We start from the raw sequence: 27,508 nt of genomic DNA on the forward strand, positions 1-27,508 counted from the left end.
CTATCCTTGATCCCGGAATTTATCAAGAAACTTAGTGTCTGAAGTGAATGTGCCGACATGTTACTCTTCTGTGAAAATTCTCACCTGCTTTCACCATCAAACTCATCAAGATTAATGACTTAACAAGCGATTCGTGAATAATGAAACTAATGAAATCTCATTCAAAAGTTCCATAAATATCGTGACAGTTGCTGCAAATTATGACTGCTGTTGAATGAATAACTTCATCTTTATTACAATCGTTTAGAGTTGGATAGTAAATAATCATTACATTTTATATGCACCAAGTCTTTCGTAAATATTGTGCTTTATTATATAACTCTTGAGTTAATTATGTCGATTAAATAATTACAGAAATGATCGAGGAAAATTATATCGGCCATTTTAGAAAAATAGACTCTATAAATCATTTCTTTTTAAATTGAAATATTAGGAAATTCAGAATAAGATATAGATAGATTAGAAGCATTTTAAAATATATTCTTAATATTTTTAGTATTACAGTTGTAAAACTACAACGTTTTTTTATTTCTCCAAAAATTAGATTTTTTTACTTATATGATTTCTGAAACGAATGATCATTCAATTCTATTAATCAGTTCTATTAAGAAAAGATAAATATTACTGATAAAAACATAAAATATTAACCAGTATAATTAAATTCATCGAGGAAAATCTGAAGAGGAGCTACGTTTTATATGTATGGCATACAATCCGACTTCATGTAGGAATGGCGGAATAAAATCCTAAGAGTATCTCGTTCCCTTGCTAGTGTAATTCGAGTTTCTCGACTGGTCCGCTACTACCCTTGATCTTGCTACCGAGCAAGGATATCCATCTACGCATAAAGGAGACACGCAAAGAGACGCGTCTCTCGTGAGATCTGATTCACCTTTCATCTTATGATGTTGCAGAAAGAATATAAAGCTTAGGAGCTCTGCACAATAAAAGGAACAGAGAACAGAGAACAGAGAATAAGAATTTCAACCTATCAGAAATCATGTATTGTGGAATACACAGTTTCTGATAGGTTGAAATTCTTATTCTCTGTTTCCTGTTCCTTTTATTGTGAGGAGCCCCCAAGTATATTTTACAGATATTTTACCCTCTGTATACGGTGGAAAATATTTTATCGATAAAAATATTCAGATCAAAAATATCAAATCATTGATTATTGTATAACATTTCCATCAAAATATTGACACCTCTTAATAATTTTTAGTTACTTTACATTTTTCGTTACTTTACGTTATTTTACATTCTTCTTTTTTTATTTATTTATATATTATTCCCTAATGAATGTATTTTATTGAATGATCTGCATGTTAGAAAATATTTTTGATTATCGATAAAAAATCGGACAAAGAATGCCAACAGTAATAATAATAATAACAATAATAATAATAATAATAATAATAATAATAATAATAGTTGTATTGAGAACATGGACGACAATATTTTATCTAGATGTCATGTAATGTTTTCATTAATAATAGCATCTTTCAATAATTTATATTTATGTTACTTTACATTACTTTTTCTTTAGTTAAACATTTTTTAATACATTTTATAAAACGCTTTGTTGATGGCAAAAAGTATAATATTTTATCGATAAAATCGGAACAATCATTAATTATTATATCCCACAATTATAATCCCACACCAATGTAATAATGACATCTTTCAATTCATCTTTCAATTTATATCAATTATTTTTATTTTTTATTTATATTGTTTTATTTCTTTTGTCACTAATTATTTGCAGAAAAAATGCCAATATATTATCACTTTTTATTAATGGCTTTTATTAATTACTGCAACTCTTTATTATCTAATAATTTCAAAAACAATTGCTAAAGATTCTAAATAAACTCATTATTTAACTTTTTGACATTTATTCTTTATTTATTTAAAGCTTAAACGTTTCGTATATATATTCTATACATTCTCACTAAAATGTGCTGATCGCCTGCCGGATACAAAACTTCCGGAAATTTCAGAAATTCGTTAGAGAATAGGATATCAATACTATGACAGAAAATTGAGTAGGACGCGACCTTCGCTATTCTACCGAAATGACAATGGCTTTTGTATCATCCGTATGCGCATACATGTTGCACTGTCGTCGTTAGAATTCCTGATAAGTCGGCGCCAATTCCGTTAGATAACTGAACGCGCGTGTATAGGTGTACTAGTGTCCGTATCCCTATATGCGAGGAGCATCAAAATTCCAGCGGCGTCAAATATCAGAGCGTGAAGCACACCGGCGGCCGTCACCCGGCATATCCGAAGGAGAGAAAGAAGGGCGAGAGTCTTTACGCTCTGCACGGCAGCATCGCGTACCGTAACACGTGCATCAGCACCGACGTGTATGTAAATAAGCGAGCGAGCGAGATGTGCTCATTGCGCGGAGCGAGCGGGTGCATCGATATGCGCGACGTATGCACGTCGCACAAGGACGAGAGGATGCTGGCGGACAAGATAAGGGGGTTGCGACGGCCGAGGATACGTGCCTTCGCGTCCGGAAGTATCGCGAATCGCGAGGCGTCGCTCAGGACGGAAGAATTCGCGGATGCATGGAGATGCGATTCGAAGCGTGCTCGGAAAATTACAAAAACGCCACGTCGGCGGATATTTCTTTATTCCCGTCATCTTTGCAACTTGTATTGTATATTAGTGAAGTAGTTCACTCTACGTTATGTTCTGTCCGGATATTCATATCCTATACCCAAGCAGAATGATCACAATAAGAAATTAATATAATATTAATCAATATTAATATCTGGTATAATAATATTACAACTTAAAATTCTAAGTTATAATCCCTATATAAATAAGCTGTTCTTTACATTAAGAACTTATTTGATATAAATCTTCTATAATTTTTTATATTAATATTATTTTTAATGTGTATATCTAATAATATATATTTAATATATATATTATATATTTATCTGGGACAATTAAAATGGATACTCTATACATATTACATAAAAACTAAATTCACTATTTTTACAGAATATTGGTAACAGCGTTACAAATAACGCATTACTTTTCTTGGTTAAAATAAATCGTGACTGAAAAAAATAACCGACTTTTAATAAATTCCATTTTGGAGCCACTTTGATTTTCATCATGCCTTTTTGTTCTGCTTGAATAACGGCGGGGAAAACATTCGCCGATCGCGCGGAACGACATCGTTAAATCACGTTGCTGAAAGACGCCTAAATAATGGCGAGCTATAGCTTTCGTCGGCTTTCAAGTAGTTTTATCGCGCCATGATCTTTTATCGATACGTCGTAACGCCCGTAACCATTTTCTCCAAGTTCTGCCATGACCTACTTTGTTTCCGCTTCGTTTACAGATGCCTTACATATGGTGGGTAAGTGACCGCCAACACTGCTGTCCTTCGATTCTTCTTTCATCTGTTTCCGCGTCTATTATTGCCGCGAAGCATTTGCCTACGGGCCAGCTGGAGTTCAATCTTGCGGCAAAATTATTTCTATCGTGCCAATGTCATGGGCTGTTTATTTGGAATTTCTTAAATCTAGAAGTCTGAGAACGTGCAGAAAAATGTCAAAATATAGTTATCTCATGATATACTTTACAATAAATTGTATTTGTATTATTTGAATTTTAAATAATTATCTACTTCTTGTAATACTTATAATTATAGATCACAAATTTATATGTAATTTTTGCATTGCAATCTCACTCAAATATTAGATTATTGAAGATAAATAATATTCTATACATTCTTTGTCATTTAATATATTTATAAATTTATAAATTTTAATATACTTATATTTATAATAAAATATAAAATTAAAAATAATTTTTAAATTGAAATAATTAAAAAAATATATATCTATAATAATTAATATGTACGAATGATATTCATACATTTAATAAATTTATAAAGTGAGGATGTCCTAGACACGCTACGCGAATAATGAAGGAATGTCGTTTGGAAAAATTTTCTGTTTAAAACTTTGCGTTACCGATTTGTAACGTTATATGTGGAACGAATGAAAAAAAAATCTCGAGCTAAATGATGATTCTTTTGTCGAGGGAAAGGAACGGGTTCTGTTTCTTCCCGAAAAAATTCTTTGTGATTTGTCCGATGGTTCTGTACGATCGATGCATCGGGATACAATACGAGGCGAGATAAAAGGGACCATCCAAGTTTGATTACCCCGTAGAGAAGATAATCAGGTTACCGCAACAAGCGCTGATCAAAGGAATTATCAGAAGCGGAGAGAACATGTATCCGTCTCAAAGTAATCCCTTTAACGTGTAACACCTGCGCGCGCACGTGCGTGCAAATTTATTGTATTTTTGACACTCCATTATGCGAAATTATATGAAAATTTTGTTACGTGGACATAACTAATTAGGAAAAAGAGAGAGAGAAGTGACACGCGAATTTGGGTTCTTGTCGCTGCACACTGATGGAGGCTTATTGCTTTTAACTTTTATGTAAGCAGTGACGACTTAATGAAGAGATTGCGTGTGTCTGGAAAGAAAAGGCAGATTAAATAAAAAGGCATGACATCGATCAAATATATAGAAAAATTGGACTACTATGTCAATGTTGGAAGCAGGCGTATTGTAATACGCTTTTTGGCGATTAATTCAGATGACGAATGATGAATGATACCTTGCCCTGAAAATTATCTTAATGTTCTTCTAAAGAGATTTTTTTATTTCTACGTCACGACATATGTATTTTGACACCTTTCCGCATTCTTAGACTTCTAGATTTAGAAAATTTTAAATAAATCACCCGATGACAGTGGCAGTTGACCTCGAAATAATTTTGAATTTACGCAAGATTTCTTTTGAAGATGAAACTTTTATCATTTATCTTTTTTAAAGATGACATCGACTACTAAATTTTTATCAAAAATCTGATTCGTTTTTTGGCTGTGAAAAAACAACAAAAATCATAAGTAGTTTATAGTGTCTAGAAGAAATATGTAAAATTGCAAATCAAATGGTAGTCATTTTCAAAATATAATCATGCATTTTGGAAACTACTTTTCGCAAAAAAAAACGTTTAAAGTTTCACGTTCATTTTGAAAACATGATTAAAAATTTTACACTTACACTAAATCATTTACTATAGTTATAATTCTCTGCCGAAGTGATTACTTCTAAAAAGTCGCTTTGATTTTATAAAAGTTATGTCATTTTTTTGTATTAATTTTTTACATAATATTTATGTCATTTTCTAATATATTTATTTTATGTTAAATTTAATTTAAATGAATTCACAATTTATAAATGACTATATAAGTAGCATATAAATTCATATCGAATTATTTAAGCATAAAATTCAGCTTGATCTTTAAAAACATTTATTCCCTAACAATTACAAATAAATCTATCAATAGAATTAACAATTCAAATATTAAAATAAATAAAGGCTATTAACACTCTTCTGTAAAAGACATCCAGTGTTGGCTCTTATTTGTTTTAATTAATAGCCCTTTATTTTAATATTTGAATTTATTCTCTAGTTGTTGTATATTCACATTTATGATCCTAAGAAATTCTTTGTTTAATATTGTTTCATGTTAAATTTAATATAAATTCTCCAATTGTGTAATTGCATCGATATGACAGAGACATGATGATTGTGAACAAATCTCCGCATAAAGACCGATATTTCATCGTCTGAGATATCTTACGAAACATCGAAAACATTTATAAAATCAGTTAAATCGGAGGAAAACAAAGGGAGCGAATAAGTCTTATCGAAATAAGCCTGCCTGTCTCAGTTGTAAAGTTTCAAGAAAAAATATTTCATCAGGGATATCAATATTAGAGGAGAACCCTTCTTTGTTTCTTCAAATAATTCTTCCGACTTCCAACTTCAGAAACTGTTAGTCGTGACACAAGATCATTGCTTATTATAGGAGTTTCTCGTAACTGGTACCACAGGGAAAATCTACAATATTAAATCCACACTATCCACACTAGGTCGGCGATATTACAGATCCGAATAACGATGCACAGGTTACTTCGGGCTTTATGAATATTAACGATCGCACATGAGCATTGTCATCCGCTTCGCTCGGATAGTATTAACCGCCACGTTAAATAACAGAGAGCTATGGCTATGCGAAATAGCACTCGATGCCGAAATCGATATTACAAAATTGTTCCAAGTGATCGCTACGTATATAGATCAATCAATTTCCGAGTAAAATATATACGTGCAAATCCAAGTAAAAGCGAAGAAATTGAACTGAAATCGTTTTATGATAAATTAAGCTTTACTTGATGCATATTTGCTTGATCCACAAATTAAAGGGCGGTCGCGAAATTACCTAATATTTGTTATCGTCGCATTAAGAATGATGTATTCACTTTCGTAAGATCGACGTTTGATTGTACAAAAGATAGATCAAGATTGTAATCCTGGTATCTCATTTCGTAGTTCTCTCGGTATATACATATACCGTAATGATCGGCCTGATAAGGTAATATCAGTAACGTTGGAATGTACTTTTCCACCGCAATATAGTTGGACGAGAGGTTGATAAATCGAGTTAAGGAATTGCAATGAATGTGGAGTATTTGTCACGTAGAAAGCTCTCGGCATTTTAGTACGGATTCATCTCTGTGTGAGTACCTATAATTCAATCACGGAGAAGATTTCCGTCAGAAAAATTGCAAACTTTTTTGGGTCAGAAACAACTTTGTCATTTACTTTAACTTGTTAATACACAAAATTTTCCTCTTCTGTATAAATATATCTTAAACATAAAAAGGAAGAGAAAAATATTATATTTCAAACTATAAGTTTATTTAAAAAAAAAGAAAAAAAAAAATCTAAAAACCGCACTTCAATCAGATTATGAGATATATCAAATATCAAAAAAGAATATACAAAATTGTAAAAATACATATGTTTGCATAGACAGAAAAAATGATGTACTAACATTAGCTAATAGTAATTTAATTAAAAATAATTTTGTTAATTCAATAACAATGTTGACACTATGACAGTGTTGACTGCTATAAATAATTAGATATACACCTGTGTGAGTTTAATGCATATCAACAAGCATTTTTAGTATTAATTTAACCCTCTGTATAAGTCTCTTTTATCACAAATAAAATTTATTCTCTTTTTGTATTCATTTTTGCACAAGAAGGCTTAGTTAAGTTTTTTCGGCTAAAATGAAAAAGATCCGATGTACAGATTACATGTCATATTTATCAAATAAAAATTTTTAATATTTAAGCTAAGAAACTATTTAATAATAGAATGTTAAAATCAATTTTTTTGAAAAACTCAGAGCAGTAAAAAAAATTTGGGCTAGATAAAAAAGACTCAGATTGCGGAAAGAATAGAAATATGATCGCAAACGGAGAGTTTCCTATATTACCATCTGTATATGAATTAAGAATACTTTGCATTGATTTTACATGATATATTCTGAGAAAAGTAGATTCTGGAGAGAACAACTTTGCAAGATTTATCAACGAAAACTTTTACTTAAAAGTACATTTTATTGAAAATATATTTTATTAGAAAATGTATTTCAATGTAAAAACATTTATTTAAAATGACATATAAAAAAAAATAAGAGTATGACGCACGATGATCAATTACAAAAATTTGTGCAGTCAAAATATTAATAAAACAAAACATACATGTCCTTGTTTTAATGTTAAAATTTCTTTCATTAATATTATTATTAAATTATCTGCAAGAATATTTTCAATTAAATTGCTATTAATATCCTTTTTTTCTATCAATGATTCTTGATTCACTAACAGATAATAAATTTGAAATCGAGACTAAAAAACGATTGAAAAAGTAAATCTTAGCTGCTCCTCGGAATTCCAGATCATAGTAGATTTTGCAATTTATATGCGACGAAGGCCACGTCCGGCATATTCGGAGAGGAGAGGAGCTGTCAGTAGTCACGTAGGACAGGTAGCTCGATGTTGAATAACGCAGAATGGATGAGATCGATTCACTCTCGTGGAAATCCGCGTGTCATTTGACGATGCCCGCTCGTGGGCAGGATAGTCAGTTTGACCGACGAGAAATCTATAGACGAGTACTTCTTACCTCGCACTCTTCGATTCGGAGTAACATTTTCTCTCGAATAGGTGCAATCTTTCGACCATAAACATTATGGACTATTAATGTCAACTTTATATCTGACATAATATCACGCCCATTACCTAAATCAAGAACTAATTCATACAGCAAAAAGTATTTAAAAGTACCTTAACATTAAAAATATACATTCATTATTTTTTACTAAAGATGATCTGAATTTATATGGCTAACTATCAAATTGAAAGTGAATGCACACTATAAAAAATAGCAGTTTGAACTTAATATCATATTGTGTTTATATAATTCTCACTATATTGATGCAATAACATTAATATGGTGTGGATTTAACATCAGGAATGTTGATATAAACACCAAGGATTTTACATCCACGCCATGTTTGTGTTAATTTAACTTTGTATAAACATTGCATGGATCTTAAATTCACACCAGGGATGTTAAATCCACATTTTAGATAGCTGATGAATCTTCATTTCATTTCAAAGCATTGTATACTTATATAGTGTTTTCTTATAACATTTATCGAACTTTATTGCCACACATATATACGGTCGAAAGTGCAATCATGTTAAGATCGAAGAGAGAACGTTCTTTATCCATCCATCTTGTTTAAGAAAGAATTATACAAATACACTGTAGTAACAAGAATTGATCGGAAGCAGAGCATTTTTACTAAATATGTTTTACTCACGGAAGTATGTCAACCAACGCGTTTCCGTATCCGCGAAATGATAATGATAATCGATCCGAAATTCATAAATTCATAATGCTTCTCGCGTCGGTGTCAACGTAGATTTAAGGATTCAGTATACGGGCCTGGTATATTAAGAAATTGTGGACTACCCCCAGCCCCATAAATATTCATACCCAACCCGGCATTACCCGTAAGATAATAATTAACAATTCATTTACTTCGTGCCGCTGTCGCTTTTTCTTCACGCGGTGGGAAAACCCAATATCGATACGGAAGTTTTCGCAGAGCGTTGAAGTTTTTTCTTCTTCTTTTTTTACAAAAATGCGCGTTGACTTCGCCTTTATCTCGAAGAAAAATCAAAGACATGAATACGGCTTTATGAGATGTCTCGCGTGTTTCTCGTTGTGTGAATGCGCAAAATGTACACACTCGAAGATTGACCCGACTTCTGACAGAAAAATCCTCTAAACATATTCTCATATCGTCCAGCAATGACAATAAGAAGCCTTTGGAAAAATTCTCACGAATCTCTGACTTTTTCTCTATTCTCTCCTCCATTTTCGCAGTGATAATCCGTATATCCAATACAGTTTTCTTTCTACGCTCGTACGATGAAATTGCAGTTATCGTAGGATGATTTATTTATTTGAAGAAAGCTTCATTTAAAAAAAAAGAAAATACATACTCTTGCTCTCGCAAATACGAGCATTTCCCGAAGCGGTTAAACAGCTGCAGCATTCGTTCTCTTAAGTCATATATTTGCATGGCTGCGACATTGCGTTTCAGCCGGCAACTAAGGAGATTCAGTGGCCCCGATCTTAAGGTTGGCATTAAGATAAAACAACTTGAGATTACGAGGAACAAACGAATATTTTCGAACGTAGTTTGTAGCTCCTTCGTCAACTCCATCACAAGGCTTCGCGATTTAAACGTTGCCAAGTGCTGAGACTACGTTATTGAGAGTCCATTAATGTTTGCAGCATGCATCGATTGATAAAGAAAAAGATTATTTTACTCTCTAAATCTTTTGGAGCAAAAAGTTGAGTTAGTCTTGAAGAAAGAGTGAAAATTTTTTACTCCTGAACAAGAATGGCAGATTTTCACTCTTTTAGAATAAAATTTCACTCTTTTAAAGTGAGATTCACTCCAAAGAAATGAAATCTCTCTCCTTTGTTTGGAGCGTGTGACTTCACTCCTTAGAGTGATTTGTATGCCAAAAGAGTGAAATTTTATTTTTTTTTTTCAGGATTGATTCAATTTTCAGTCTCTTGGAATGAGATTTCACTTCAAAAGATTTAGAAAATAATTCTTTCGCGAAGACAAAAATATTATTGTTTTGTAAATATTAAAGAAGAAATGGTAAAAAAAGTATTGAGCCCTTATAAAAAACATGTGTCTCTTATTTTTGTCTAGGAAATAACATATTGCTTACCAAAATTAAAAAGAGACACTTCCATAAGTTTTCTTGTTAACACAATAAATAATGAACTAAATTTAGTTCACAAATAATAAATTAAATTTGAGTTCAATTAATACATTCCTTGAATCAAATTCTTGTTTAATTCCATTGTTTTAATTAAATTAACGACACATTGAGTAGGAACAGTATAATCTGTAGAAATAATTAAAAATAACTCAAATTGGATACAATTTGACATTATAAATATTATAGTATGTAGAAAATCTTTGCCGTATGATGTTTCGCATTTTTATACCAGTTTATCACTAGACGCTCGATTGACCAAGTATCAACGTTAGTCGCGCCAAGCAAACAAAATTCCAGATATGTCCATATTTAACGTTAAATGTGCATGAGAACACGGAGTACTCTATTCAGGACGGTTTCAGTCTTTATAATTCCGATGTATTGCCTCCATGTGATAATCGAGCTGCAGACTCGAGCCGGGGGACCATTATAGCTTCACTTAACGTTCCACGGTGTGTCATTCCAAGTCGCATGCCATACATTTTCGCGTACACGGCGAAACCACTGCACCAGATTGTACGTGTGGATTTTCTTATTTCCGCGCGTGCTGCACATCAAGCGTCGCTGACATTTATTTACTAACAGAGACCGTGCTGTGAGAGCTCGCGAATTTACACTCTCATTACGCGAATCGCGGAAGGGAAATTACTGGCGGAATTACTTCGAAAAATTTGAAAAGAAAAAGATTAAAGTAGTACGAGAAAGCACTCTGCTTTTTCGCTCCAACAATAAGAGTAAAACAAAACATTTTTTTTATCCAATTGATTTCCAATCGTTTGCAGCTCAGAAATTAATCAGATAATCCGTAGATATAAAAAACTACTAATTTCTATTATTAAGTTTTATATACAACATTACGATATGTTCTTAAATTTAAAGTAATTTAAAGTTTTCGACACAAAATTATATTCATTTACTTTTTAATCTGATCTGAGAGTTAATATTAATTGTAAGAGGGTCAACGTTTTATTAAAAAAAAAGCTAATATGAGATAAAGTGTTTGATGTATTTGAGATATAAATAATAAAATAATTATCGTTACTAGCTTTATTTTTATAATTACTGCAATGTGTTAAATATAATAATTTTAAATAATTTTTAAATAATAATAATAATTATTATTATTATGTGTATAATTTTACAAAAAAATACACATAGTTGGCACCAAAAATAATTAACAATTATAATTAAATTGACATAATTGCAATTATTTTTTCTTTCATTGTGCATCTTCCTTGCACCTTGAGGAAGGTGTACAATCAATTTTTCCAGGCGAAAATTTTGCGCCACGTTGTCGTTGGACAAGATCCATCTTCACCGATGGATATATCCGTCTCGACGTCTTAATTTTTTGATATAACGACCAGAGAAGGGTCGGATTTCATGGGGGATATATAGGCGTGGGGTGCTGGTGTCCGATTGCCAGGTGCGATTTAGAACAACGGTTAATCTTCCGGAAAAGTTTCGTCGTGCCATCCCGACGTTCACCCAACTTTTCTGACGTCCGACATAGCGAAACGTTCAATCGCGGCTGTCACGTCTTACCGCTGCGCTTCTTTTTACTCCATGAAATTCCCGCTTTTCTCGTCCACGTCCGCCTGTTTCGCGGTGACGACGACGACGACGCCAGTCAATCGAAGTTTGTAACATACCCGAACATGTGCACTCGCACATGTGCAAGCAAGATCGTCCGAAAGCAGCGGAATTCGTCGAAATAAATGTCGGACTAAAACGACTAAAACGACTCGTAACTTAAGTTACATGTATGTTTACCATCGTGAAGAAAACGATTTAGCCGCGGACTATGAATTCCCTACTGCTATTATTCCGATCGATATTTTTGTTACGAGTCCGTGGCATATCTTCAGCATAGGCATCTCTCTTCAGAGAGATCAATTTATTTTGATAAGACCACCCCTGATTTATTTTTGGCGCCATATAACTTTATGAAAGAAGGACACAATTTTTTTCGGGGTTGTTTTATTTCTACATTTGCTTATGTACTTCTCTTCATGGAAAATTCGTACACTTGTTCATGAATTATGTTATTTTGGTATTAAATTTGAATATCGATTTGACATAAAATATGTAAATAATATAATGAATTTTAAAACGTAAATTCTGTAAATGAAGAAAATATGTGTTACTTTTGCTTTAACATATTAGAAATGTTAATTTTACTGGAAAAATATATTTCTTAATAGTTTGTGTTTTCTTACAAATTGCTTCAATGCTACATTTTTTATTTTAATGTGTTTTACATAATATTTGTATTGCTTTTTAACATTTTTATTGCTTTTTTATTCTTATGTTAACATAAAAATTTGAGTTGACTATTTAGAACATGTAAAATATGTTAAATTTAACACAAATTTTTCAATTATGTAACATACATATGAAAATAAATCCGGATAAATTTTAAAAAACTTTTTTGAACGCCGTGGAACACTTTTACTTCCTAGTAAACGGAAGTGCTGGAGATAAAGACAAAGTGTCCACACGAAGTTAAATCCATCATCTAGCGCAAGCTTAGTGTCATATTGTCCAGTCGCACCATTATTCGCTTCATGTTCCGCCTTATGAGTAATAAGAGACAAACGATGCTACACAATATTTCATCAAACTTCGCCTCTGTGTAGCAACGCGCTATAAAACGAATCCCACCTCGATGTAAAGTTTGTAAACCTGCATACCGCCAATAACAGAGTAAATTGAGCGCCTGTAAACGTAGCGAGTGTCGTCGTCGTCGTCGTTGTCGTCGGCGTCAGCGGTGGCGTCCCGGAATCCCGGATATGGATAACGATTTAATTCCTTTCGCACTGGAGTCTATTCCCGGCGGAAGGCTTCGCATTCGTGAAGAGTTCCCTGAGGGCGTCGCGCAGTAAAAAGAATAACGAGAGCCGGCCGCGTGGAGAATGCACTTTGTATGCAAACGCACGGAGAACGGTCGTTAATTCCCGAGCACCGAGAGCGAGCGACTCGTCTCCTTAGATAACCCATCGTTACATCGAATGACTAGTTAAAACTTCTCTCTAGCCATTGACTAGCGAGCGCGGATCAAATCCTTAGTATTCGCTCCGACGCACGAACGCGCGAACTCGTTAACGACGATCTCTTTCTCTTTCATCGTCTGGGGGCAAATCGATCATGTAGTTTTGTGCATGGCATCGACGACAGAAAGATAAGAAGAAAATTATCTTCTTGCAATTTTACGTGCATTATTCCAACTTAGAAATGAAAAAAAAAAACATTTTTTTACTTTGGAATAAAAACCGAATAAAAATCTAGTTTTTTGATAGGAAAATGATGACTTTTTTTATCAAAATCGTGAAAAAATATAAAATTAATTTTTCTTATATATTCATCATTTATCATTCATAAAATTTAATATTAAAATGTTTACATGTAACGGAAGCAAATTTCTTTTTTTTTGTTTTTTAATAGTGTTATCTTTATACAGAAATCTTTTGAATGAATTTAATAAAACTGAATTTTAGAACAACAAAATGGTATCAAATACTCCAAAAAAAAAAATACATATTCGAGTTGAAAACTTTCAGAGTAGAGACTGGTTTCTATCAGTTTCTTCTAAGAAACTGATTTCTATTGAATGTCTTTACTATCTCCGAAAGCTTTCTATTGTCTTCTCGATTCTCTCGTACACCTTAATCGAACGAATACGAGTCGCTGTATGGCAGAAATGTCGTTTCTGCCAAACGCGCGACAAAAAGGAAAAGAGTTATTGTAATCCCACGCGCGTCTGTCTAAAGACGATTCCTTCGAATAGTCGGAACATCGAATGCGATATATGCGGCAATACTCGAACGTTATTTTCTCGGAAATGCGTGTCGAGGACACGCGCAAATTAAATCTTTCCGTGTAGCGCGATGTATACGTATGTATGTACATACGTCCGATACGACATGGACGGAGAGTCGTGTATCAACGTATGTAGGTATCGACGCGTTCGATCTTTTCGCGTGTCGTCACTTGCAACTTCTGAGATCGATGAGTTGGAATCGCTAAATCAGTGATGCACAACTTGCGGCTCACGTATTTGAATTTTTTGCGGTTTACCGGCTTATAACTAAAAATATGAAATTATATTTTTTATTTTATGCAAATAAATAAAATGCGGCCCAAGAGATTTTATCTGTTTCTAAAAATAGCCTTCTGAAAATAATTCTTATTCTTCCTGCGGAGCTGATGTAGATTTGTTGGACTGAATATGTAGTGATTATTTGAATAATAAAGCTTTTGATGAGTAAAAATAATTCAGCTTTCTCTGTGAAGTAATCAAGGTCAAACAGTTCAATTTTTTTTATATTACACCTGTATAAATTTGGATTACTCTTATTAAAATAAACTTTTAATGAAGCATATTGCAACCAAGGAATTCTCTGATTTTAATAAGCTTTGTGTATATTAAAATATAGATGAAAATAAGATATACGTATTTTTCTTAGAACTGTTAAGTTGTATGTTAAGAGTGTGAAATTCTTTCTTCTTTGAAGAAAATTGGTTCTTTTTAAATTAATGTTGTCAAAAAAATAGTTTCAGTAAAAGTTGAATAGTTTTTCAAAATAATGATAAAAAATTTTTTTAATTGTTTGTGAATAAAATATTTTTTGTAAAAAGATTTTTTATCACTGTTTGTGAATGTGTTAAAAACATTTTTTATATTTTTTAATATTTTTTATATTTTTCATATATTTTTCATATATTTTTAGACGATATTCAATCAGAAAGAAAAAAACTAGTTTTTTTTTTCAAAGAAAAGTTTCATTCTCTTAATATGCGACTTAGCACTTATAAAAAAAAAAATGTCCCTTATTTTTGTCCATATTTTAACATGTGCGAAGTTTATTAAGATTGGAGAGAGAGAGAGAGACACTTGATTGTGTTTCCTTATTAATACTCATTTTTTTTATACAAGTCATTTTAGATTCTTAAAATTAATTAATGTATTCAACATATATTAAGGTCACAACCCCAGTGTCATTGTGTTACAGATTTTGGCGTCAGTTTCGAAGATTTAAAAAAAGTTGTGCGTCACTGCTCCAAACAGTCAACATTTCGATCCAGATCAATTCGCTCTTGATTGATTTGTGTTTCGTGCAGGATGCGGTTTCCGTCGTCCCCGAGCGAATCTTTGCGTCGCGAAATAGCGATTCGTTCGTTGCGCGAGACATATACGATTTATCTGTCTGTGAAAAAAGAATCTTGGAACGAACGTGCTCTCTCTAACTTCCTTAACTTTGTCCATATTGTCTAGCATAAACAATGATTAAAAAGACAGAATCTCGAGAAATTTCGACGCAAACATCGGTAATGTGTTCTGACGGCTCTTTTTCGTTATCCTCTACGATATTACCGTGGAATGATTTATTACCGGGTGTACAATATTACAGAGAGTATCACTCTCGTTTCTCCGGCTACTACTTTTATAGTCGTTATGAATTTCTAATGACTGTTCACTGTCCTGATTTCAACCTTGATTTCTTTTTCGTTTCAACAGATTTTTCTATCTATCAGAGATGTGAAAATTATTTGAGTACAAAAATCAATTAAGTAAAAATTAAGATTCAATTCGATATGATTCTGAATCTTTATGATTCGAATCCGAATACTATGCAAAAATTTCAAATTTAAGAAGTTAATAATACATATGGAATAATACATATGGACAACCTTAATAAAAAAGATATTTCCTAATAATAAGTAAAACAGTGTAATCATATTATTGAAATAAAAGATGTTATTTTATTAAGACTAATCAATTTTTAAGGTTAAAAATATTTAATTTAATTATAATTAAGTAGTTGTGAATTTCAAAAATCAGCTTCGATTTCTACTGAGTTACTCTTTAGTCTGCTTTTGATGTCCACCGATTAATTCAGTTACGCGTAACAATTATATACCAGATTCATATCTATTTGTAACTATATTTTTATTTGTAATTTTTGTACTGTGTCCCTACTATCTAATTGTAAATAATATATATTTTATTAAACATTTAACTACAAGTATATTTAAAATTATTTTACATCATATAATCATTACTATACCATATTTCTCGTATCGAAACTTTTTTATTATAAATTAAAATTCAACTTAATAATAATTAACTTATTAATTATTAAAATAAAAGTTATGCTTCAATAATTCGATTCAATTTGATTTGATTCGAAAAAATTAAATTCGATTTGACGATTTGATAAGCAACCTTGATTCACACATCTTTATTATTTATTCGACCTATTAAACTAATAAATGTTACAGATTCTTTTAACGTTTAATGGCCTATCAATCTATTTGTCATCAGTTTGATTCTACATCAAACAAATCATTATTGCAACGTACTATTATACTGTAGCGAAATTTAATTCCAATATAAGATTAACAGAGATTCCGAAGCGTCTAATAATTGTTGTTCAAAGATATCCACCTAGAACAGTTTATTAACTCAAGAATGAATGCAGCGGCTGCACTTGACGGAGGTACGAATAAGATACCAGAGCGCATCGCCCATTGATCGGCAGCAGAAATAATGGAAACTTCGTATTACGTGCGTTTTTCAACAGGTGGTGTGAATACTGGCGCAGAAGCGCTGTGAGTACGATAAGACGCAAACTGTAGGAAAAAAACGCTCCACTAAATTCAACATTTGACTTCCATCGCGCTTCCTCGGATCAAATGTCTGTAGATATAGTAATTTTAACGCGATGAAATTAAATATCTCTATATTAACTTTCCAAAGTTGACAATGGCTCTATTGAATACACACAAGTTAGATATCAAAGGAGCAATGGTAATTCAATTCCTTGAGTTAAATAGCATTTTGTTTTAACTTTTTGTGTCAAAATATAAATCAATCCATTTCTGTAGTTAATTGAATAAACAATGTCCATATTAACATACTTCGAAAATAATAAATTAAATTTAAGTCAAATTTAATATATTTTCTTGGGTTAAATTGTTTAATTTAATGTTGTTTTAGTTAAATTAATGATATATATAATGAGTAGAAGCGATCTTAAAAATGATTAAAAGTATTGTAATTTAAATTAGATATAATTTGACATTATGAATTTAAGAATGTATTCAATATAAATTTTATTTAATATATAATATATATTTTATACATTTTTTTGTTAAAAGATGTTAAACAATTTTCTTTACATTACATTTGCAAATTTGAATTATTCTTATATACTTAGTATATTTATACTTACTATTTATTCTTTGTTATATAAGTTACGTTGTTCTGATTGTTTGAAATTATTTCGTGCCCTTTTAATTAACATAAATTAAATTTATTACAAATCCAGCATCAGTAATTCTTACAAATTTTGATGTCAACTCCGAAAAGTTAAATCATAAAGTTTACTATTAAATTTTACCTTGTACTTTGATCGACAATATCTGAGAATCGGCTCGCGTACGTTTATGTTTTGAAATAATAAGAGGAAGTTGAGAGAGAAGAACTAGAGATCAAATGAGGAATATGTGTTTAATTTAGGATCCGATAATAAAATTATTATTTCTTTCCTGAGTCTAACTTTATGATATTATTTTTGATCGGCATTAGCTCGATCTTACAGCCTGGCGAAGCAAAATTAACAGTAAATTTGTACGATTATCTTTAGACCTTTATCAATTTGTGGATTTCTTTTATCATCCTTAGCCTTAATTCGGAAATAATAATCCGGGAAAAAAAATTTGGACACATATCATGTCGTTGTTTGTCTCAGAAAATAATTTTTTCTTCCTTATATCATTTTGATTATCATATTGATATTCCACAGATAACGCTCGGTGATAACGTCAGAACCTAATATAGGGCCTAATATGGTGGATCATTTCCTATTTTTTAAATTCACCCGTCTCGATCAGGCGCGAATCATTCAAACGCGTGTATATCCCTCGCGACATGATAAACGATGCGTTTAACGATCTACGCGAAAACAGCCGCTTTTATAGAGTTAAAGTAACCGTTCAGGTGCGCGACATCGCAGAGTAGTTACGCTGCGGGGATGTTGACAAATGGATGCTACAGCTGGCTTCTCCCTCAGGATTTCGATAAATTAAACATGTTGGGAGGACGCGATTTGTAAAATGTCGTCGGGCGACGCCGTCACCCGGCAAGACATCGAGACATTTTTCTTCACTATTCCTGTATTTGTTGACATACACTTGCTGAGAACGCAGGGTGGAGGCAGATATTAACTTCAGGTGTGACAATGATTCAGCATCGTAGAGTGTCATAGTATTTATCAGTTGTGAGAATTTCAGCACGTAACTTGAACGTAATATTGCTCTCTTATTTCAAGAGTTACACAAGAGCTCAAAAAATATAATTTAAAAAATTATTTTCATAAACGAGTTAAATAAATATTATTCTATTAATCATCACAAATATAAATTAACTTAACATTATGAAAAATTGTCAAAATCAGCCTCTTTTCAAACTAATCATAAGAGGACCTATAATCAAGTAGATTAATCGCGCATTATTTATAAAGTTTAAGTACTTTGATTTCTTGAATAACCGTTTACAGTTGTTATTGTCACACTAATGTTCATTTCCACCAATGTAGATTAACTTTAATTTTGGTTCAACTTCCTCTTCATCTTTTTCTAAAGATTAGAAAAAGACGAAGAATAGGTTGAAGCGAGATTAAAGTTAATTTACATTGGTGGAAATACACATAAATGGTCTTTATGACACTCAAGACACTCGTAAAAGATGTCAAACAATAATGCGTTACTGACGTCTCCATCAGTAAAGGAATAGGGAGGAAAGTTTTATACCATGTAAATCAATGTTCTAACACACGACAGCTGTTTAAGGGATGAAAAAAAGATCGGCGTATTTTGTGAACGTTCCTCGATCTTCGTACCGCATTCAAGAGATATCCGCATTAAATATCTGTGCGTTTTATAAAATTTATTTCTATTAGCCGGTTCTTTAACAATCCGGGCTCTATGGATTTGTCACTTCTCGTGCCTTTTCCTTGTTAGCGAACCGATAGATGAAGGCGAACAAGAAAACGCCGAGGAATCGGCCAATCAACGTGACAGGGTTTAGTAAACGAACCGTGACCCGAAAACGGGTCACTGACACATTAATTCCAGTCTCAGTGTCTGCGTGCGTTAACGAGCACCGACGCCCACCGACATCCGTCCGTCTTTTAGAAAAATGGAAAACGCGGATCAGCCGCGGTAATTTCCGGTAATTGACGCGCGACGGCCACTTTAATACTATTCTTCTCGTTTTTATGAGATTCCAAGCGATTCGTCACAACGGACGTCTCAGTGATCACCGACGAATCTTCGTATACAAAAAAAAAATATAATGGTACTTTCTAAATCTCGTGGAGTGAAATCTCACTCGAAGAAACTGAAAATTTAGCCCGTCTTGAAAAAAGAATGAAAATACGGCCACTCTTGTTCAAGAGTGGCAGATTTTCTTTTTAGAATGACATTTACTCTTTTAAAAGGAGTGAAATCTCAATCCCTTTCGAAGGAGTGAAATCTCAATCCCTTTTTTGGAGTGGAATATTAGGGTAGATAGAACCTCACTCCAAAAAAGGATTTGAGATTTCATTCCTTCAGAATCTCTCTCATTCCAAAAGAATAAATCTCACTTTAAAAAGAATAAAAATCTGCCACTCTTGAACAAGAGTGGTCGTATTTTCATTCTTGAAAAAGAGGCTAAATTTTCAATCTCTTCGAATGATTTCACTCCACGAGATTTAGAAAGTATACAAGTGACAACTATACAAGTTTTATATGTAGAATTAATGTACGCATAATTAAATAAATTATTTTATAGTTTTTTTTTTTATTATAAAATATAGAATTAGATAAAAATCATGTAAAAAAATATATAAACTACAAGGCAATAATTATTGCGTAATTTCTCGCAATTCAAAAAAATGTTTCTACTTTAATTTCAACTAATTATAAAAGAAAATAATGCAACTTATATACCAGTTTTCGCACAAGTTTAATTTCGTAACTCTATTCTTCGCACGTAACGAAGGTAAATAACAACAGTTAAGGTTATTAGAATGGCTTATTATTAGAATGGCTTATTACACTAGATTACATTATTACATTAACGCGATGAAGACAGAACGTCTCGCGCACACGTCTAAAGGTCCAGTGCATACAAACGACTAGACAATTATTATTGCATAATTTTTCAATTTCGAAATTCTATTACTTTAATTTCAATCTCAATAAAATGCAGTAACTTATATACCATCACACAAGTTCAACACAAGTTCAATTTTTCAATAAATCAATATTAATATTACATGAAGAAACAATGCTTTAACATTATTTGGATTGCATAATTTTATTCGAGTATCTTTGTTTTGTTAAAGTGGCTGCTTGCGATGTCGTACTTGTGCACGTATGTATTTATTTTCGAAGTTCCGTTCATGTATCAAAAGAGTAATTTCAAGGAAACGATAAAAGCGAGGAAGTAGATCGAAGTACTAAAAACCCTCATACTCTCACTCATCGTTTAGCGAAGAAATCGAGAGACCCTAGTGAAACCTAGTGGTTGGTTCTCTCTTGACTTACTGATGGACGAAAGACGAGAAATCGTAATTTAAATGGAAAGACGTAATTTTGCCTTAATGTGACGGCTCCAACATAAAAGTTTTACGAGCTTCCATGATGCGTCGGTAGCCGGACAGAAAACTCGACTTTCATTCGCGTGGCATTAGCCAATTTCTGAGCGATTCTTGCGACTTTCATACTCCAACGAGCATGTACCGCGCGCTTTAATAAACTTTAGGGAAGGAAAGAACCGAGAGAACTTTCCCCTCGCCATTAAAATGACTGCCGTTCTACAGACGCTTAGGAAAGACTCTACAAGGTGGCTGCAGAACGCGAAATCTGGGTCGGTTGGTAACAGAGTCGACTGGTGAATGGTTGAATTTCCCACCCAACACACTCGGTTATCATCGACCGAAGAAGCTTGCGTTACCAGCAAACTCGTCAAGCTTATCGGCGGTTGAAAGTTCGAGGTTGGTCGGTACAAGAGTTGATAAAACCTTGCCAACCTACTGAAGTTCATTCGTCGTACATTGGTTGAAGATAATTTAGAAACGATTACCGAACTGCATCAAAGGGTGTCGAAAGTCGTTTTATTTAATCATAATGAGATCACAAGTTAACTTACAGAGCTCATCCAATGGAAAAACTACACTCTAAAAATATCAGTATGGATTTAACATCATGTGATGTTTATGTAACTTTTGATATTAATATAAACACCAACAGGTATGAATTTAAAATCCCTGGTATTTATATCAACACTATTAAGATGTGGATTTAAAACCCACAATATTAAATCCATCAATAGTGAAATTTAAACAGAAGCCTACAAGACCCAGATCTAAGGATACCTCCTAAGTACCAAAATTAAAGTAAATTTTATATTGTGTAGAATTGTCATTTATGATAATGTTCCTTGTAATACTTTGGCGTATAAAAATAAAATCTTAATATTTTGATAGAAAAGTGATACTTTTCGACGAAACTTTTTTTATTGTTAATTTGTCTGAAAGGGCGCCAAGAAGTAAGGCCTAGGATGCAAAAATGTATAAATTCATCACTGATTAATCCACATATTGATGTTAATATTAACAATGCAGTGAGAATTATACAGATCGCATGATATTAAATTCACATCGATATTTTTTAAAATGTAAGCATTGATCTCTGTGAATGGCTGTAATCAATAGTGACATGATTAAATCGGGACATCCCCGCATCAAATCTGAATAATATTTTATTCAATTTATTCATTTATCACTCATTTTATAACTATCAATAAATATATTAGCGCTAAGTATTAATATAATTTGCAAAGAGCTCTGGCAATTTTAGATAAAGACTAATTGTTTTAAGTAACCAAAGTTTCAAGTAACCAAAATTTTTATTAGTGTGCTTGAAGAAATTTCTTTTCGTCGCATTTATATCCGAAGTAAGTCAGCAATTTTTTTATCTAACATTTACGAAGCGGAAAAAGTGTCGACATCTAATTGCGCTCAGGAAATTCCGCGGAATGAAACGGTAAATACGGGTGTTAATTGGTTTCAATGGACGGTAAAAGCTCGTAACAAGAGATGAAGCGCAACGAGCAGCGACCGACCGTACGAAAACAGGAAATCAATGGAAATTGGCAAAAAAAAAAAACGCGTAATCACGTTTTTCGATTGTCTAAATTCGCGGGTTTCGATGAAGTTTTAATTTGGAATTAAAATACACGAAAAAAATTACTGTCGACCAATGATTGAGAAATATATGCAAATTTAAGAGTGACACTTGGCTAAAAGAAAAGAGAATTACGAAGAAAGGAGAATCACGAATGTTAACATTTTAGTGCGTTCAGGAACGCATCAATGTAACAGTCAGAAACTGGTAGATATTAAATGCGCGATAAGTATAAAACGGTGGAAACGACTAAGAACACTCAGGGATCCCGTAATAGATCCTGAAGAATGATTTAATCCTATTTCCGTCGTTCTACGCGACGGCCCCGTGGAGACGGAATGAAAAATTCCACCGCGGTGACAGAATATTCTAGGGAAGTTGCGAGAATGATTAAGTGAATCGTGACGCAACGTTCGCCCGCTGTTCTGGGTTTATAAAATCAAGTTAACTCTTGGTCTCGGGGCTCTCTCGCTCTTATTTTTTCTCGTCCGACTATCCTCCTTAACCATGGACTCCGTTCCTCTTTTTGTTTCCAGGTTACTCCGCAGCGGCGCTTCTCGCGATCCTTTTCTGCATCCCTTTCGCGCTGAGGGTGCTCATCCATAAGGAGACTGGGGGATGGAGTAGCTGGATCCAGGCCTTCTATCACGCTCACTTCGAACTTTTTCTCGGGAACGGCTGTTTAGGTACGATGAATTGTTATTAACATGACCAGAATCCTGCAGAAATTCCGCTACACGGAGAGAATTTTTTCTTAGAGTTTACCCGTAGTCGTGGGACAACAATGTATATTTCGAAAAATTTTAATGTAAATCTCTCTCATTCATTAATAAAATTACAATAAACTATAAAATATTAATTAATTCTACTGAAGTGCATGGTAAAAATCTTTAAAATATTGTATTGTATACCACAACTATCATATTTTTAGGGTAAATTTCAAAAGAAAATTCTCTTTGTATACAAATAATCGACTTGTTCTCTCTCTCCCTCTGCTCTTCTCTCTTCTCTCTCTCTCTCTCTCTCTCTCTCTCTCTCTCTCTCTCCCTCTCGTGTTTACACTTACACTTGTGTATTACTCACATATTTATACTTTATTATGTTTAAATTTTTTTATTTTTTTATTTCTCTGCATTTATATTTTATTTCTTCATTTTATATTAATGCTTATTATTTTTTTTATTAATTCTTATTCTATTAATTTTCTATTTTTTGTAATAAATTTTCAATTATATTTAATTTTAGCGCTTAAAAGGAGATTATTTCTAGAGCGCTTAAAAAATAGCGATATTTATATTTCTGTATCTCTCTTATCTTTCAAGCTTTAGCTAAACTCTGCTTCTCGTTGTTCGCATGCTACATGTTTTTTCATTTATCTTCACAAATTTTAATGTTAATTTTATTTTATTTGTAATACATCTTTTTCTTCGTACCTATTTTTCTTATATTTTCCATTTTATTTTATTTTTTTCTTTACCATTATTCTTTATTTATTCTTTATATATTCTTAGAAGACTTGCTCTAGAATATAACCGCTCTAGAATATAAATAAACACTCTTTGTTCATCTATCTTTCTTTCTCGTGCACTTTCTATCTCTCATTAATATCATTCTTATGAAAACGACTGATATGATCCTCAACGGGGAAAAGGAATAAATTTATCTACATTCTACATTATCTATTCTTCACACTGAACGCCGAAAGAAATAGAAGATCGCTCGTGCAGAACTTCTCGCTCGCAACGGAAACTTTGGCTTTTCCATATCTTGCGGCTCTTGTAAGTTACGACGATTATGGCGATTAAAAGTTCGCTCTGACATAGTTCAAAGAAAGAGAATTAGAGAAAATGGAACGCGAAAGGAAAAAAGAACGTTTTGCGCACAACAAAATTCTGCACAGGCGACGAAACGCGATGCGCAAAAATTTTTCGATTAACACCACGTATATATTGCGTGTGGAAACGCACAGATGTCTATGAAGAGAGGTTTTAAGGCGACTCGAGCATTATATAGCATTATATTCGAGAGATATAGGGGTTAATTGTATGCGTAGGAGTTGGAGTAATGATGCTTCTGGCATTGACAGTGGAGCGTTACGTAAGCGTCTGTCATCCCGGACAACACACGCGACCACTCTGCGGACCACCTCACCTAACAGTGGTACTCATCCCTCTGGCTACATTTCTCGTTTATCTACCGAGTGTATTTCGGGGTGAAATTACGACTTGCCTGCTGGCACCCGACGGTCCTCTAATCTACCAGAAAAGAGACAATCAGACATTTCTCAACTCGTGGTACTATCAGGTAATTCATATTTTTTTTTCTCGCTGGCAAAGTTGCTTTTTCTTTCTAGTCATAACTTCGAAATGATATTTTAAAGCCGACAACACGAATATAACATTGTCAATTTTTTGTTTATTCCTTAATTCTGAAACACTCTTAAGTGACACAATATTTCTCTATTGATACATAAATTATATGTACAAGAAATAGGACATTCATAATTAATGTAACACAAGTTCTTCATACATTCACACTTTTAATAAAAAAATATTTATAATCTAGAATAATAATAAAAGATTATAATAATATTTATAATCTAGATTCTAGATTATAAAAAAGATTTTTGTAAACACAAATAATTATTAACTTAGAAAAGAAAAGATAGAATGAGCACTGTCAATTTTGTAATAATATGGAGTATGTAGTCTAATTGTGTGTATGTGTGTGTGTATGTTCCTTCATAACACTTAAATAATATATAATAACGCTATAATAATAAATAATAAGAAAATTATAACCTTCAATAAAACTGTTTGAAAATTGAAATCATTTATCACATTCTCTGTTATAAATACTGTGACATCAATGAATATATAACGGATACATTTTTAAATATCTTGTCTTTACTTATCCTAGCCTTTAACATAGTAAATTGAACTTCTTAATGACCATTGAAAGTATAGTTTAGCACTGAATGATCTCACTCACTTGTATATAAAATTTATTATCGATAGTATTTTAGAATTAATTACTTGTAATATTAATGCTAGTTATATACATATATGTAAAATATACTTTAGTCTAAATTCATAGAAATATCTAATGACAAAAAAGAGATCTGACATATAAAATTAAGGGATTCCTAGAATATTTAACATATTTAATTATGTTCTATTTATGTGTGCGAGCTTAAAATAGTTTACATTTAATTTTAAATTCTAATTTTATGGACTCTTCGTATAATTGTGGTGCAAATATTGTAATAATGTATTTCAGGTGTATAAAGTGGTGCTAGAAGTTGTTTATAAAGTGGCACCAACGATTCTTCTCGCCGGTTTCAATCTAAGAATAATGATAGTGTACAGAAGGTCCTGCGAGAGGCGCCGGAGAATGACCCTATCGAGAACTGTTAGCAGCGACGAGGATCCTAGAACTTTTGCTGAAGAACGGAGACTCATGCTGCTCTTGGGTAGCACCAGTATCCTTTTTTTAGTCTGCGTCAGTCCTATGGTCATCTTAAATGTTACGCTCAGCGAGAGCAATCTCAACAATTATGCTTACCAGGTAAAGAGATTTATTCTAAATATTTTCATTGCATATTGCCTCTCAATTAAATGATTTAACAATAATTTACAACTTTTACAAGATTTCTATTTTTTAACTAAATGATGATTTTTATATGTTATTAGCTGCTAAGAAAGAATGTAAATTAAAAGATTTTATCAACCACCAATCAGATTCAAAAAACTTAATTTCTGAAAAACTCTACAAACTTAAGCAATTTACAACTTTTTTCTTTTACTTTACGGAATAAAATATATAAAATATATAAAAATACAAAAAATTCTCAATATCATTCAGGTGCTGAGAAATAGAAATCTTATAAGTCAGTGTAATTTTTTGATTATTAAACGTTGTCAATAAATTTATATATATAAATAATAAAAGAAGCTTCATTCACATTTATTTATATATATTAAAAGTTAATTGAAATTGTCATACCTAACGGATTTGCGTTATATTATACAAAAAATCCTCAATCAACAAAATTTTTTAAGATTGAAGGGATGGTATTTTTTGAAAATCATATTTCTTTTTTAGCATAAAAAATTCTATATGAAACATTTATTATATAATACTTGTTAAGGAATAAAATTAATTAAAATTTGTTTTTTAGTGCAATTATCTTCAAAACACATATTCATTCTTACAATTTAATATAAATTAACAGTAGAATTGAATTTCGAATTAAAAATTAATTTACGAAAACAACTACTACTTTAGTCTAGTAATCTATTTTTCTCTAGCAATCTAATTTTTATTCTCATCATTTTATTGCTATACAAGAATGGTCGATCAGGATTTACTTTTCCCCGCTTTTCTGCTTTTTCTCAATAATTGATTTTAAATTCCAACATATACATTCTCGCGTCTAATACACGACTTCATCAATTATGAATCCGTCCATTAATTCACTGTATTCGGTTGCAGGTGTTCCGTGCTCTGGCCAATCTGCTGGAAGTGATCAATTACTCGATCACATTTTACATTTATTGCCTCTTTTCCGAAGACTTTCGAAACACTCTAATTCGTACGCTGCAGTGGCCGTGGGTCAAGAGCGAGCAAGGCGGTAGGAGCCTGCCGATGAAACGTTCTCCGATACCTAGACCGACGACTACGACGACAACCCCGCCAACTACCACAGTTGCGACTCCCGGACATCTGGCTCGTGCCAGTGTTTAACACGGATTTTTTGCCATCGATTCTGGCGTCAACCGCTCGGTCGCCAAGCGGTGGAACAAAAAGGATTCGAATCTAGCGCAGGATTGACGCACTATGCAACTGTAAACGTCAGGTTTCATTGTAAGAGGAAAAAAAATTCTGTTAAATAGCCAGATATTCGAACACGCCGTTCGTTTACGTCACACGATTACGTCGGACATCTCGTTTGCGTGTATATGGGTATGATGGTGATAATAGTAAT

The 27,508-nt window shown here is 32.5% G+C and overlaps 1 protein-coding gene across 1 annotated transcript in view; it reads left to right on the forward strand.

Annotated features, from left to right (window-relative positions):
• The window catches only part of LOC108685765 (probable G-protein coupled receptor B0563.6), a 33,542-nt gene extending 6,275 nt beyond the window's left edge, over positions 1 to 27,267 (forward strand). Inside the window, exons 2-5 of the mRNA XM_018190727.1 lie at positions 23,058 to 23,207; positions 24,575 to 24,825; positions 25,801 to 26,088; positions 27,016 to 27,267. Coding sequence (XP_018046216.1) covers positions 23,058 to 23,207; positions 24,575 to 24,825; positions 25,801 to 26,088; positions 27,016 to 27,267 — 941 coding nt within the window. The remainder of the gene's footprint in view (positions 1 to 23,057; positions 23,208 to 24,574; positions 24,826 to 25,800; positions 26,089 to 27,015) is intronic.
• Positions 27,268 to 27,508: the final 241 nt, after the last annotated feature.

Source organism: Atta colombica, unplaced genomic scaffold (assembly GCF_001594045.1).
Source record: "Atta colombica isolate Treedump-2 unplaced genomic scaffold, Acol1.0 scaffold156, whole genome shotgun sequence".
NCBI lineage: Eukaryota > Metazoa > Arthropoda > Insecta > Hymenoptera > Formicidae > Atta > Atta colombica.